The following is a 17,154-nucleotide window of genomic DNA, read 5'->3' as shown; positions in this document are numbered from 1 at the left end:
TCTATACAAAAAACCTAACGCAAACCATCATTTTCCCATGGGGGTCCTACCAAACATGATCTTTCAAATTCAACATGCACAAGTTAAACGTTAAAGTAACTTTGATCTCGATTGATGCAAAAGCACCCAAACATATGAAACATTAACATTGTTGTCTTCAAACTTGCTATTCTAAGTGGCAACAATACAAACAACTACCAACTTGGCCACAAACAACATTAAGTCCAAAATTTGTTAGCTGAACAAGTGAAAAATAAAGGGAAGATTCAATTCAATTCAACTCATGCTATTTATCACAAGTAAATACATAATTCAGGTCATTGATTACAAATCAGTTCAAAGAGAGCCACAAGGACCACATCTTAGGACTTAACTTACAATATGATTTTAACTTACAATCTGATTAATAAGTACACTAAGAACACTATCATGTATACCTAACAATAACATTGTTGCATTGCATTAACATGCCACATGATGATAAATATATAATCTTTTCTGAAAACTTATCAGTTTTTGGATAAGGATGCTTCAAGCTTTTCCTTCAATTGTATTGCAGCAGCCTCGCTGCCCTGCGCTCTTATGGAGAATGTATGAATCATCTTTCCCTCCGATGTTGAAACACCTGACTCTGGAGCCATGATTTGATGCTCCTGGAATGTCTTAATGACTCTGGAAACCGGGTGGAGATCCAAGGGGCAACTTACTCGCACGACTGCTGTGTCATCCTCTCTGGCTTGGAAATCTATATCCGAAAAAGGAAACATTGGTTCATTGTTGTTATTCATGTTCTTCTCTGTTTCCAACACCTTGATCTTCATCTGCAGATCAGTGATATACGTAATTGCATCGCCAAGTAGAGATGCCTTGTCCATTTTAGATATATTCGGAACAACAGCTCTCAAGGCATAGAACCTTTGGTTTAGCTTTTCCCTCCTTTGTCTCTCGGCTTCAACATGATTCAGGGGTTCCTCTCTTCCATTTGCAGGCTTTCTACCTCTTTTTCGGGGCTTCCGCTCATCCAGATGAGTTGAGGAGGAGTCTTCATTTCCAAGATCTAGCGAAGAAACCCTTGTTTGAGCGTTGTAATTCCCACCAATCATTTGAGGGAACAATTTCGCTTCACTATTTTCACCCATGCTCCCATTGGAAGGATTCCCATATCCATGGTTTGCTGCTAGAGCTTGAACTTCATAAGAGTCTGAAGTGAAACCAGAATCATCTTCCAACTTCGGCGAGAAACTAATGGTTATTGACTGAGATTTCGCATCCCCACCACCAACGCTTAATTCACGCCCGAAAATCTTCGGAAATGCCTTCGCCTGTCCAGAACTAGATTCACCAAATGCTGTCCTGACCAAATCCAAAACACCCTGGTCTTCTGGCACTGTTTCCACGGAACCAAGCTCAACAACTCCGGCTTTAAGAGGCACAAAAACAACCGTTTGAAGACCAGCTGATCTCCCAAGAAATGATCTTGATTCTAGTTGGTTTGAACAGCTAGCAGAATCAGAAACCCAAATTGATTTGCCAGACTTGAAAGAACCACCAGGGCCACAAGGCGAATCGAAACCAAATATATAATACATTGAGGCCAAGTAAAACATATGCAAATCCGAAACCCTATCTAACCTTGCATAATTCGCCTCTTTCGACACAGAGCAAGCAAAGTATGCATCAAGCTTCTGCAGCACCTTCTTTCTCAGCTCCTCTTCATCACCCTTACTAACTCCACTCCAATCCCCTTCAGATCCTCCCTCGCCAGCTCCGCCCCCTTTGGGATCGCAGCATTGGCCGTCGCCCCAAATCAAGGCGGAGCCACCAGATTTCAGCCCAGCAACCTGCCAAAACACAGCATAATTCCACTTGGAACCCTCTAGAACCTGGCACAGCCGCCGCCGGAGGCCAGCATCAGTTCCGGCCAGAGCCGAAGCAGAAGCAACCACGCTGGAGAAAAAATTATTGGAAACCGCAGAAACAAAGTATGCAACAGCTTCTGCACCCAACACAGATTCCAACACACCCTTGTCTTCATCACTCACACAAAACTTCTCGCTCATGATCTTTTCTAACGGTAACAGCTCCTATACCTAAAAATCGAAACTTTACTTCTCCCCTCAAAAAGAAATGCTTTGAAAATATCTCAATTAAGCTTGAATTTCACCCAACTAATCAAAAGCCGTTAAAATTCATAAACATGAAACAACCATATAGAAAAACCCTAGAAATAATCCAAGTGAAACCCACAATTAGTGAATCACTTGTGATGGGTATTTCTAAATTATTAGAAAGAATCTAACTTCGTGTTGAGGTCAAAGATTTAGTGGGTTAACAATCCGAAAAGAAAGTGCTTGATTAAGGTAGTGGAACACAATAAAGATTCAGCAGAAAATGAAGGTACATAGTTTGAATAATTACCTGAAGGGTTTTTGGGATTTGGTGGGGTAGTAGAAGCTTGAACATAGAGGAAAATAGATTTATAAGATTCGAAAAAACCTCAGATCTGAGAACAACAAATGCAAACCGGAGAGAGAGAGCGAGAGAGAGAGAGATTCAAAGCTACACTAACACTAGGACTCTTTTTCTTCATTTCTTTTTTTTATTTAATTATGCTGTATAGCATATTAGCATTTAATTTTTTTATTTTTGATATTATAATATAATTTTCCATTTCATAATAAATAATTTATTTTTAAGATTTTAAAATATTTGTTCTATTTATGATATATAGGTAGAATTAAATTCTCTTTCCATTTTTACTTTTAAAATAATTAGTGTTATTATATTAATTGAAGTTTTATTTTAATAAGGGTAATTTTTCCATATATTTTTTTGGTTACTTATTATCATATATATTTTTTTTCTTAATCTAATATTTTAAATAAGGGTAATTTTTTCCATATATTTTTTGTTACTTATTATCATATTTTTTTATTTTTCTTAATCTAGAAAGTACTATAGGAATAACAGTTACTAAAATCTGAAGAAAGTTTCTAATGAATGCTCTTATATCACTTGTAAATAAGATTTTCAAAATCTTCACTATTAAATATACATAAAAGAATTAGTTAAACAATATTTTATTCTTATATTATGAATAGGTGTGTTTTTTTTTTTTTTTTTGGTGTCCAAATAGGTGTGTTTAAATACACTTATTCACAGTCACCAAAAAAAAAAAAAAAATACACTTATTCACACAAACTTTGAATTAAAGGAAAAAAGTTATATTAGGAAAACAGAAAATTTGAGTTAGCAAACTACATTATTAGTGAAAATAAATAAAATAAAATAAATTGAATGATTTTATTTCTTATAGCTTTATAATAAGTATGAGATTTTTTATTATAATTATTTAAATTCTTTATTTATTGAAATATATAACATATAAAATATTTACATTTTTACCATGCCAGTACATATTTCAAATGCACAAATAGAAGAAAAATAAACATAAAAGATAAATAAATATAGTACACAACATGTGTAACATCTTAAAAAAATATCACTAGAGATATATTATATTTGCGTAGATATAGGATAAAGTCAAAATGAAATTCAATCCAGTGTATTTGAGATATATTAGGATATGATTTGATTTAATTTTTTTATTTCATCTAATATTATTCAAGTAGTTTAAAATTTTAAAATTATATTCCTTTAAAATTTAAACTAAAAATTTTGTAATTTAAAATTTTAAATGATTTAAATAAAATTAGATAAAATAAAAAAATATAAATCAAACCAACACAATAAGATCTAAAATATATTGACGTATGAAGTTTTGAATTGATTTTGTAAATATCTTGAATACATTTAAACTTTTAAAAGGGTTAATTTTTAAGTTAGAAACTTTAAATAATTAGATTTTTTCAAAATCGAATATATAAACATAATTAGCCATACAAATATAATATTACGAATATATTTATTTATCTTGGATTAAATTAAATTATTAATTTAAATTATGTTCGTCTAAGTTTTAAATTAAAAATTTTATAATTTTAAAATTTTAAATTATTTGAATAAAATTGAATGAAATAGAAAAATAAAACTCAAACTAACACGATACGATCAAGAATATTATACCAATATAGTAAATTTTGAGTTGGTTTTGTACATATCTTTAATGCATTTAAAATTTTAAATTATTAATTTTTTAATTTAAAAACTTTAACTCATTATTTTTTTTAAATTGAATATATAAACATAATTAATCATACGAGTATAATAATACGAATACATTTATTTGTATTAGATTAAACTAAATCGTTAATTTAAATTATATTTATCTAAATTTTAAGTAAAATATTTTGTAATTTTAAAATTTAAATAAAATTAGATGAAATTAAAAAATTAAATCAAATCCGATCATAACATATTTCAAATATTTTAATTTTATTTTGAGTGCACAACACCTTAAATATGTACATCAAAATATATGTAATATATTTTAGGTGCATCTAAATATTTTTTGTTAACTGTTACATATTTTAAATATATCGTATCTAATTTTTGTGCTTATTCGTCTTTTATTCTATGTATTTAAGATGTATAACAATAATATAAAAATATAAATATACTTAGTAATATGTATATTAATTTATTTTATTTATCAATAAAAAAAGCCTAATAAATATCCATAATAAAAAAAACTCATAAATATATAACTACTACTACTTTATGATATTAGCATTTATTATGGCACGGATATTCCATGGTTTTGGACAACGAAAATAGTCAAACAGTGGGCCATAATGGCACTGTATTTCATCTGTGCCTAAAGTTTTCTGCTGGCTCTTTAAGAACACTTTGATTTGATGTGATAATGTTTGGGATAGAAACGAAAAACACGCCACACAATTTGAGTTGGTCGAGTGATCAATTTATTTGTTTGCTTAAATAAATATCGAAGAAGGTTCAAAATAAAATTACAAAAAACATACCTTGTAAAGTTAGACTTCCTCTAGCCAACTTGGTTAGTTCGTTTAAGCAGTATAAAAATTTTGAATTTTATTTTATATATATAATAATTTATGGTTAGTTTTTAAATAAAATTTTGATTCACGCTAAATTAATTTTTATTTTAACAAACTAAAATATACCATAAATAAATAAAAAAATATATTTTATTTTTAATATTTTAGATTTGTAATTAAATTTATTTTTTGAGTTTAATATGTCAGAAATTATTTTTAATATGGATAATCATTATATGTTATGCAGCTATATTTCATCATGGTATATTATACTAAGGAAAAGTCTAGGGAGCCAGCAACTTTGTTAAATTCTGGCTAGCATGTAACCAGCAAAGAAAAGTGAGCCATTGGATGAAATCTCACACCAATCTTACACCATTAAAACCATCATTGATGACTATTTGATGGCTACAAATTACAAAAGTTGCTGCCCCCTAGCATTCCTCTTATGCCGAAATGTGGAACTACAAAATATATTTGAGCTAATATGTATATACTATAGGAAAGTTTTCAAATGGTCCAGAGCACTTTTTTGGAACTCTCATGGTCCATGTAAAGTGTCCATTGGATTTAATAATTAATTAAACAAAGGGTTGTGATTTTCTATGTAACATGTGTTTATAATGGAAAGCATTGTGAGGTGTGTATCAAATTTTGCGTTCCACGAGGTATGATTTATGGAAATTACATCCTGCTGCCTCTTGACACAAGCTTCTCTTGTTTGTGGCGTGGCTTGGTGGCTTAGTCGTTGGTTTTTTGGATGGCTTACCTTATGTTTTCGATTTTTTTTTTGTCATGACCTTTTGTTTTAGTTGCTGATTTCTTTATTGAACGGTTAATAGACTTTTTTGTACATGATTTTTCTTATATTAATTTAAGGATAATGAATAATTTTTAAGTGCATCATTTTTGTATGATTTTTGGCTAGCATTATTTTATGAGATTACAAACTCTGAAATCATAATTGTTAAATTTACAGTTTTTTTATTTTTTTTTTGGTTTATTATTTAGGCTGAGAAATCCGACCCACAGATAACAAATGGAACTAAGTCTTATACATCTATTTAGTATTAATATAGTATAGTAAAAAAACGTGCCACACTCTCTTTTCTTTATAAAGTAGTATTTTTGATTTTTTATATTTGGAACAAATTTTAATTTAGTCTTTAACATTTTAAATACTATTTTCATTTCAAAAAATTTTAAACAGATTTAATATAGTCTTACTATTAAATTTAACACTAATAGTTAATAAAATGACTGATATAGACGTTAATAATATTACTAATTAAGTCATATCTTTTTCTATATATTAAAAAAATATATATAATCAAAATCTTTTTATAACATTTTTCTCATTTTTTTGGTACAAAATTTTAAATCTTAATAATCAATTATGAACGCTTCAAAATCAAAAGAAAAAATTTTTATATTAGTGACCGTTGGTGGATCGATATTACTTATATACTGAAATCGAATGTTATTGGCTATTCAATATGCGAATTGCTTGTGTCAAATTTAATGGTAGGACAACATTAAACCTACTTAAATATTTTTTGGGATTGAAATAGGAGATTTAAATTTTTTTTTTATTGAAGTATGACGTTTGAAACGTTAAGGACCAAATTAGGATTTGGCCAAAACATTGAGAACCAAAATAATATTTTATCCCATTAAATAAACTAAATAAGGTTCTCTTGGAGAAAATAATATTTGATCCCATTAATAACTTTTTTATGTTTATTTGTACTGAACAATTCAAAATAAATGGTTTCAAATTACAATAGAGATAAACATCAATTTTAAATTATTAGTGTACACGTAAAAAATTACTAATTTTTAGAAAAATATATGAATTTACGTAAAATTAGTGAATTAAAATTGTCCATTTAAAACCACCAACTCATTATATTTATATAAACCAACACATTTAAATTTTTAATTATATATGTTCAAATAAAATTTATTAAAATTTTTAATTTTTTATTCTTTTTTAATACTAATTTTTTTTTGCTTGAATACTAATTTAAATGTGTTGTTTTTATAAAAATAATGTGTTAATTTCAAATGAACAATTTTAAATTACATCGATTTTTTTAGAAATTAATAATTTTTTGTTCGTGTATGTTACTAATCTAAAATAATGTTTAAAATTTTAAACTTAACTAAAACAAAAAAAAAGATACGAAAATTTAGTGCAACTATAAATATGGAGAATCGAAGAAGGTAGAAACCGTATGTGAATAGTATAAAGTTATTGATAATTATTTAAATTATCAAATGAATAAAAAAATATGGTTATTAAAAAATGTTATATGAATCTCCCCAATCACTTCTCTAAGTAAATCGAATGACCTAGACTAGATTTAGTTCTCTATATAAATCTAATCACCCTGTTTTGATTTATGCATGTGTAAATCTAATCACTATGTTTAGATTTACTAGGATAGCATGCACGCATGCATAAATCGAAACAACCTGATTAGATTTACTAGGATAACATGCAAATATGTATAAATCGAACCAGACTGTTTTGATTTATATAGAAAGCTAAATCTAGTCTGACTCATTTAATTTACATAGAGATGTGATTAGGGTGATTCACGTTGCATTTATGTGATTATATTTCTGCAATAGTCCGACTTGTATATAATTTTAATACTTATTATGCTTTTTTTAATTTTAAAAAATAAAAAAATTAATATCTCTATGTGTTATATACTTATATATAATATTTTAGATAAATTATTTTTTAAAATATTTTGATAAAAAAATATATTATTGTTACGTTGGGTAACCGGAGATTGATGGGCTAGACTCACAAGGTTGGCCCAATCGGGTGAATGAGGAGGCTTTTGATCCGACTCCCGGTCAAGAGTCCTCGTCCGACTTATGTATGTGCAAGGGAAGGGGGGTGGTACCTGGAAAGACACTCCGATGCCTAAGTCAGCAAGGGTCTAAGCAAGTTTAAGAGTATGGGACTTCTAATTACCTGAGGATTGTCAGTGTACTTATAATGGTAAACCCATAGCTACCGTTGTGATGGTTCCACCTTTTAAGGAGGATAACCGTCCCTTTATCTTAGGGAGGTTGAGATTTGACTTGGGGAGTGGGTTGAAAGATTTTAGAGGCAATTACTTATTTGAATGAGTGTTATCTGCCCGTTGGAACCGACCTCCTATGCGGATGTCAGTTGCGGGGGAAGGCCAACCTTACTGATGGGGCCTTCTTAAGGTGTTTGGGTCTGGACCTGGACATTGGGCTAGAGTATGAACAATTATATAATAATATTTTTAACAAAAGTAATTAGTTAATAAATTTTGAATATAACAATCTAATTATTTGTCAAGTAATATAAAATAAATTTTTAAGAGTAAAGTATCGTTTTTGTCCCTAACGTTTCAATCGTCCTATTTAAGTTCCTAACGTTTTAAAACTGACTCAATGTTGTCCTGCCGTTAGGGATCCGTTAACAGAATTGACAGCGGGATAAAATTGAGACATTTTTGAAACGATAGGGACTTAAATATGACGAAAACATTGGGGACAAAAATAATACATAGAAATAAATTTTAATTTTATCCTTTAATAATATCAATTTTTTACTATACATAGTATTCAATTATTTTTTAATCACATCTAAGTAAATTATACTTAATCATATTACTTTCATTTTAAATAAATTAATTTTTTTTATAATTTTACTCTTAAAGATTTTTAGTTATCATGAAATGTTTGTAGAATGACTAATATATAAACTTGCAGAAAAGAAAAAAATAATATATATATATATATATATATATATATATATATATATATATATATATATATATAATAAAATATAAATTATACCTTTTGTCTTTAATGTATCAAAATTCTTTAAAATTATAAAAAAATGATTTAAAATGAAAGTAATGTGATTAAATGTAATTTATTTAGATATAATTATAAAATAATTGAATACTATATATAGTAAAAAATTAATATTATTGAAAGATAAAATTAAATTAAAATTTATTTTTGTATATCGTTTTTGTCCCTAACGTTTTCGTCCTATTTAAGTCCCCAACGTTTCAAAATCGTCTCAATTTTGTTCCGCCGTCAATTCTGTTAATGGATCCCTAACGGCAGGACAACATTAAGTCAATTTTGAAACGTTAGGGACTTAAATAGGACGATTGAAATGTTAGGGATAACTTTGGGACTTACCTCAAACGTTGGGGACAAAAACAATACTTTTGGGGAATTGTTTTACATGAAAACGACAACGTTTAAAATTTTTACAAACAAAATAAATATCACTACCGGGTCTGGGTTCTTTATTATTTAGTAATCCAAGTCCATCTAATATGTTTCTTGGGTTGGTAAATAAATGGCCCATCAGCTTCCAGCCATTAGAGCCATACATTCTGACCTCAGTTTTCTATTAGCTTCAACCATGAAGCATAAAGCCAGTCTGTCATTTCTATAATTTTACTATATAACTAAGGACATTTTAGACTTTTTATTCATCACTATATGACAAGGATTTGACTGCTAATCAGATCGTACTTGCTATATTGCTGTACCAAAAAAGTGATTGGTACATGTGAAAGTTTTCCTATACGATATAGCGTGAATCTAATACGCATGTAGCGTGTTCTCTACTATGAAAGCAGTTTTTCAACGAAGTGGGACGCGTGTTGAGTCACCCTCAACACAGATGCAGTGTTTTGCAACAAGAAGAACAGAAATTCTTTCGTTTTTTTCAGAAATCTGCACAGCTTTTTAGAGATTTTCTTTGTTTTTTGACCACCAGAGTTGATGCGTGTTAACATGCAAGGAATATAGCTTCTTTGAGAACACGAGATGCAGCAGGGAACATGACTTTAAAAACCTCCCACCTGAGCTCACTGTTCACTCGTTGAAGCCACACGAAGAGAGTTGAGAGAGTTAAGGGTTTTAGTGTGACGGTAGAACATTTAGAGAGAAAAGTATTTTATTGACAGTATTTAGTGTATTTAGTGTGGGATTTATACATAAAAAATTATACACACGTGTTTAGTAAAAAATGGTATGTGATTATACGTTGGCGGCAGAACATATTATCAATTATTTGGCTCAATATAATTACGTAAGTTTATTATTTTTTCGCTAATTTAGAGCTTATTATTTAGTTAATATCTTAAATGCAATTATTTTGATTAATATTATTATTAGTAATAGTAGTATAGTTAATTATTTGATTCATTTTTTTTAGGTTTTCTGTGATGATAATATTGTATTTTTTATTTTTATTTTTGTTATTATTTTTTATTTTTGTTATTATTTAATTAATTATTAATAAATATATTTTTTGGATATGCTGTGATTTTTTTATTTTTTGTTATAATGTAATATTTTATATTTCTTTTAATTATTAAAATTAATAAATAATATACATACAAAAAGAAAATTTTCGGAATTCTATGTAGTAATTTTTTTAATTTCTATTATATACGTTATTTAATTTTTAATAATTAAAATTAATAAATAATATAAATATTAATAACAATTTTCTAATTTTTTGTAATTATTTTTTATTTTATTCTCTGTTACAATATTATTATTCGGTAAAGTATTGTTTTGGTACCCAACGTTTGGAGTAATTCCTATTTTTGTTCCTAACGTTTTAAACGTCATATTTTTATCCCAAAACGTTTACAATGATATCAATGTTATTCCACTGTCAAATCTCTCACTAACAATTAACGAAATTGATGTATTATTAACAATACTTTTGTCAAAGCTACGTTTGCTCAACCCCCTCTTCTACCGTCACCCTCTCAACAAGTCCAAACCTTATTCTCCTACTCTCTTTTGCATTATTAATTCTCCAAGAGGGGTTTGAGGAAGAGGAAGAAAAGAGTAGGAGAATGGGGTTTGAGCTTGTTAAGAAAGTGAAGGTGGAAGAGGGGTTGAGCAAACGTAGCTTTAACAAAAGCATTATTAATAGTACATCAATTTCGTTAATTGTTAGCGAGTAATTTGACGGTGGGATAACACTAATGTCATTTTAAACATTTTGGTATAAAGATATGATGATTAAAACGTTATGGACCAAAATAGGATTTATCCCAAACATTGGAGACCAAAACAATACTTTACCCATTATTGTTTTTGTTCCGAACTCGATCCCAGGGTCTCCTAGCGGAGCAGCAACAACCCGACTACCCGGCCCAGGCCACCACCACAACCCAAACTGTCCAGGTGACCTCAAATCCTTAACCGATATTCAAATTCAAATACTTTCCTTGTTTTAGCTAACAAGATAAAATAAGATAATGATCGCAAACTATATAAAAGGAGGCAAGGGCTCCCCCAGGTACGTTACACACTCATAATCCTCATCTATACCTCTGAGATCCATTCTGACTTGAGCGTCGGAATGTCTTTGCAGATACCACCCTCCGCCACTCTAGAAGTCCAATCACGTCATCACCGAGACCAGCGAGTCCCTAATCCTTCCTTCAATCTGTACCAGCAAAGTCTTGTACATTGACGTCGTTTGTGGAGACTTGCTAAGCCTTGGCGGTATGATGGATGTACTCGAGGAGCGGTCTTCAAGCCATCACCATGAGCCAGACCCACCAAACCCAACGCCCAAACCACGGAACAACGATCATCTGCCGACCCACGGGAGGATAACCAACGCCGTGCACCTCCAGCCAACCCTTGGTAGACAACAACCATGAGAAGACAATTGCCAATCCGGCGAGGCTAGAGCAACCAACGCCCTAGGAAAAAAGGCGATCCAGGTAATTCAAGAACTCTACCAAAGGGTACAAATCCTAAAAGGCCAGGTCACTTCCAAAGAACGATACCAGCTGGAACACGCAAGCAAAGAGATCTCTAGGATCATATCACGACAAGAAGCCAAGAGCGAAAGGTCACCCAACCGACACTACGGCAAATGCCAGAATTGCAGCATATCTCGAGAACCCAAACGCCAGCACTATGACGACAAGAGATACCGAAGAGATTCCAAATGAAGAAAGAGCAAATACGTGATAATGGAAACTACCTCACCGAAAGAATCCTAAGAGCCAAGTTATCGAAGGATTTTGACAAGCCGATCGACATGAAGTATGATGGGACGAAGGACCCACAAGAACACCTAATGGCCTTTGAGGCCAGGATGAAACTAGAACGAGCTGTCGACGCAGTTCGCTGCAGGGCCTTTTTGGTGACCCTAGCCGGCCTAGCAATCAAGTGGTTTAACGCCCTCTCAAATAGCTTGATAACCAAATTCGACAACATCTCCAGAAAATTCATGGCTCAATTCACCACCAGGACCACAAAAGCGAAACACCTGATTAGCCTACTCAGCGTCACGCAACGACCAGATGAACCCACGAGGAAGTACCTTGACAGGTTCAACGATAAATGCCTAACCAACGGGCTCATGAATGAAGATTTCCGGAAGCACTTCACAACCAAGCCGGTCTGGATGACGATGCATGAAATCCAGAACATCGCGAAGGAATACATAAACAACGAGGAGGTAAGCCAAGTCGTAGCGGCCAATAAACGGAACCACGACAAAATGACACCCCGAAGTAATCCACCGACCAAAGAAACCCCAAAGGAACACTTCAAACTTGCTGCCCTCAATCGACTACCCAGAGTGGAAAAGTTCACAAACTACACCCTTCTACTGGCCCTAATCACAGAAATCTACCACCAAATAACAGAACAAGGCATCCTCCCAAAGGCCAGACAATTGAAAGAACGCACAGGCGATAACAAAAGCCTATACTATGATTATCACAGAGGATACGGACACAAGACTCAAGACTGCTTCGACCGTAAAGACGCTCTCAAATAAGCCATCCGAGACGGCAAACTCCCCGAATTTGCCAAAATTATTCGCAAGCCCAGGAAAGTTGTAAGGGAAAGATCGCCAAAGCGGGAAGCATGAAACCCTAGAAGTGTGAGACAGGAGATCCCAGAGACCGACCAAACGATCATAGTAAACATTATCACTGGGAAGGACGCACCTGAAAAGTCAATATCTGCTTTGAAAAAAGATCTCTGGGTGTTATCCATGAAAGATGAAAAAAGAACCTTTACCCTTTCGACAACAATCACATTCTCCCCCGATAATTGCCAAAACGACACTTCATCGGGAGACGCCCCTTTGTTATCTTGTTCAAGGTCGGAATCGACCTAGTAAGACATATCATGATGGACACCGAAGACGACTCCAACATCCTCTTCAGGGGAGCCTTTGACAAGCTCAAACTCCGAAACAAAAACCTACAAAGTCATTGCAATGGAGTAACTGGACTTGGAGACAACTTTCTCCAGCCGGACGATTCGATAGTGCTACCAGTCACCATCGGAACTAGAAGCCAAAAGAAAACCATACTTCGAGTTTGTGGTTTTAAAGGACTCCACGACCTACAACATCATCCTGGAAAAGAAGACAACCAATGACCTTTCCACCCCCATATTTACAAAGTTCCTAATCATGAAGTTCCAAGCGGACAATGGTGCGGAATTTATAACCGACAAACTAACCGGTAAGTGCACCGGGTCGTACCAAGTAATACCTCAGGTGAGTGAGGGTCGATCCCATGAGGATTGATGGACTAAGCAACAATGGTTGATTAATTTACTTAATTAGACAATCAAAAAATGGTGTTTAAGAAGTCAAAAGCATTAAACAGTAAATTCAGTAAATTAGAAAGCAAGCAGTAAACGAGTTGTGAATAATATATGGAGAAATAGTTAAGGCTTCAGAGATATCTATTTTTCAGATTGACTTTTCTTACTAACTATTTTAATCATGTATGATTCAATTCATGGCAAACTATATATGACTAAGCCCTAATTCCTTAGACCTTCTTAGTCTACTCTAACTTTCATCAACCGCCAATTCCTTGGACACTTAATTCCAATTAGAGGATGAAGTTCAATTCTAGTTTATGTGCCACAAAAATCCTAATTACCCAAATATAAGAGGATTATATGTCACGTATCCCGTTAAGTCTAGATAATTAAAATTTAGGAGAAATTATTTTCAAGCTGTTGTTCAAGTAAAGAGCTTTTCCAAGTTATACAAGAACTCAATTAGAAAAAGGGTCATACTTCTGTTCCACCCAAATTCATAAAATAAAGAACGAAAATAATTCTTGAAATATAAATCAGTAGATGAATAAAATAGAAAAATAATAGTATCAATACATACAATAGACAGAGCTCCTAACCTTAACAATGGAGGTTTAGTTGCTCATGGTTCAGAGAAAAAATAAGGATTCTGAAAAACTGTAAAGTGCGGAATGAGGTAGAAGAGAAGAGAAGCCAAAGGGCTGATTCTTTTTCCTTTTATATATAATCCTAATTAATGTAAAATATATTTTCTAAAACTAAAATAATATCTTTTCCTAATTCTAAATAAAATAAAAATTGAATCAAAATTAATTTAATTGATCCGTGCGGGGCTTGAAGAGTGTGGGGACCATTGGATTCATTAAGCTCCACAATAAACTTGGCTTTTTCCAAGTTCAACGTGGAGAATGCAGCAAGTGCTTCAGCGTGTTCCTTTGAATCCACGCTGAACTTGGATTTTCCCAAGTTCAGCGTGGAGAAGGCAACAAGTTCTTCTTTGGAAGTTCTCCAATCCACGCTGAACTTGGCAGGAACCAAGTTCAACGTAGGGAATGCAGAGGTTGCTGGAGGAGAAATATGCACTATTATATATCGTTGAAAATTCCTGGAAGTTAACTTTCTAATGCCGCTGAAATCACGTCAATTGGACCTCTGTAGCTCAAGTTATTCCAGTTTGAGTGCAAGGAGGTTAGGATTGACAGCATCATTCGCTTTCTCCCTTTTCTGCTACAAAACTCCGTCAAATCCCTTCAGATGCTACCTGAAATAAATAGAATTGTGCGCAACTCGAAGTAGCATCCATAGTGGCTAAAAGCTATTTAAATTTTGATTTAACTTAGCAATTCAAGTGCAAATTCACTAGGAAAAGATAGAGAAGATGCTCACGCATCTCAACACCAAACTTGAATTGTTGCTTGTCCTCAAGCAACCAAAATAAGTACATGATTAAGATGTGAATTTGCATGAGAAGTGAGAGTTTAGTCATGCTCAAGCCTATTCTTAAAAAATGGGGTTTATTCATTGTAGCTCTGAACAGTTTTGGCATCTCACTCTCCTTTGAATCAGAGGAATGTCAGTGTCATTCGGAATTTGGAATCCGGATCATATTATGAATTCTCTGATCTTTGTACTTCAGTTTAATCCTTGAACACAACAAATTTAATTTAATTCTCTTTTCTTTGGTGCTTTGTACCTTAAGCCTAGCCGTGACTTTAAATATTTTGTCTCAAACTTTACTTGACACAAAAACACCACAAGCACTTAACTGGGAAACTCTCTTTATGTTCTGATTTTTCTTTCAGTTACTCCCAGATAGTGGTGCTCAAAGCCTTGGGCATACTCTGCTAAATGCATTTGGTCTCGACTCTAAATATTCTGTCTCAAGGATTGCTTGACACAAGAACACCACAAGTATATGACTAAGGAAACAACTCTTTGAGCTTTTAATCATGTCTGACCTACTTAGTCATTGATGCTCAGAGCCTTGGACCTTACTTTTATTTTTTTTTCTTTTGCTGTTTCTTTTGCTTCAAGGATTAAATTTTTGTTTATTTCAGAGAAGTCATAATAATTCTCTAAATCCCTGTTCCTCATACATCAACATCTCTTGATTCAAATTCAAATATGCACTATTCATGTCATTCATTCAGAATTACAAATAGTACCACCACATTTAAGTAAATAAGATTAATCTTAAATATAAACTCACTCTTTTCATGCATTATATCATTTCTTTATTTTCTTTTGATTTTCAAGCTCAGTGAGCAATACATGAGACACTCTTTTTCAGTATAAAAAGAAATCAAATAATAAAATAGACAGTAAATTAAACTAAAATCTAGAAATTGAAATAACAATTGATCATGCAATAACAAAAATAACAGAAAAACAGGAATATAACATAATAAGAACGGGAGGAAATATAGAATGAAAGGAACTTAACCACCTCAGTTATCCTAGTGGTCATCTCATTCTTCTGGCTGTGCTCCTCTGTAGAGATGATTCGCCTCCCTTTGGTGTCATTAAAATAAACAGAAAATCCACAAGCGAAACAACAACACCAAACTTAAAAGTTTGCTTATCCTCAAGCGAAGAAAAACTCAGTTATCCTAGTGGTCATCTCATTCTTCTGGCTGTGCTCCTATGTGGAGATGATTCGCCTCCCTTTGGTGTCATTAAAATAAACAGAAAATCCACAAGCGAAACGACAACACCAAACTTAAAAGTTTGCTTGTCCTCAAGCGAAGAAAAACTGAAAACAGAGAGGGACATAAAAAAAAATGTGTGAAGGAGTAAAGAAGAAAAAAAAATAATAAAAGGACAAAAGAAGTTAAAATTAATTAAAATATATATATATTTTTTATTTGTATATTTATATATATATATATATATATTTATTTTTTTATAATTATATATATATAGTTATTTATTTATTATTTTATTTATATATATATTTTTTATTTTTTTATAATTATATATATATAGTTATTTATTTATTTATTATTATTATTATTATTATTATTATTATTATTATTATTATTATTATTATTATCATTATCATTATCATTATCATTATCATTATCATTATCATTATCATTATCATTATTATTATTATTATTATTGTAACACCCTAATATTCAAATCCTTATGCTCGAGTCATAAGTCAATGATATTACGGTGGTACGACTCTCAGGTGGATTTTTAATAAATAAATATAGGTAATTTCGAAAGGAGTATTAATCGAGAAGCCTGAAAAGAGTAGAAATAAAATCGCGAAGACGTATCTCTCACGTTTCGACAACAAAAGATAAACCGTGAAGCCGAAAACGATATACGGACAAGGCGTAGAGGAGATTAAGAGATAGATAACAGATAGATATATATAACATAAGTAAATAGCTACTAGTCGCGACCCACGAAGTTTAGGTCGGCTAGAGTACATTATGAAATTAGTTGACAACAGTATATCCTAATCTCTCCCGAAGGAAACATGAGAGCCTCTATAGGCAAATTCAAAGAGTTCAATACATAATATAAACTTTCCAAA

At 31.9% G+C, this 17,154-nt stretch overlaps 2 protein-coding genes across 2 annotated transcripts; one reads left to right on the top strand and one right to left on the bottom strand.

The window, feature by feature from the left end:
- Positions 1-265: 265 nt before the first annotated feature.
- LOC112726993 (transcription factor MTB3) lies at positions 266-2,629 on the bottom strand. The gene is made up of 2 exons (XM_025776572.3): positions 2,419-2,629; positions 266-2,090 (listed from the first exon to the last, which is right to left on the bottom strand). Exon 2 carries the CDS (start codon positions 2,058-2,060, stop codon positions 510-512), a length of 1,551 nt encoding a protein of 516 aa, XP_025632357.1. The 5' UTR covers positions 2,061-2,090; positions 2,419-2,629; the 3' UTR covers positions 266-509.
- A 9,353-nt stretch (positions 2,630-11,982) lies between these two features.
- LOC112729754 (uncharacterized) lies at positions 11,983-12,822 on the top strand. Its single transcript, XM_025779906.1, has one exon. It carries the CDS (start codon positions 11,983-11,985, stop codon positions 12,820-12,822), a length of 840 nt encoding a protein of 279 aa, XP_025635691.1.
- Positions 12,823-17,154: the final 4,332 nt, after the last annotated feature.

This window comes from Arachis hypogaea, chromosome 12, assembly GCF_003086295.3.
Source record: "Arachis hypogaea cultivar Tifrunner chromosome 12, arahy.Tifrunner.gnm2.J5K5, whole genome shotgun sequence".
Taxonomy (NCBI): domain Eukaryota; kingdom Viridiplantae; phylum Streptophyta; class Magnoliopsida; order Fabales; family Fabaceae; genus Arachis; species Arachis hypogaea.
The sequence above is the reverse complement of the archived record's forward strand: the minus strand, read 5'-3'. Positions and strand labels throughout refer to the sequence as shown.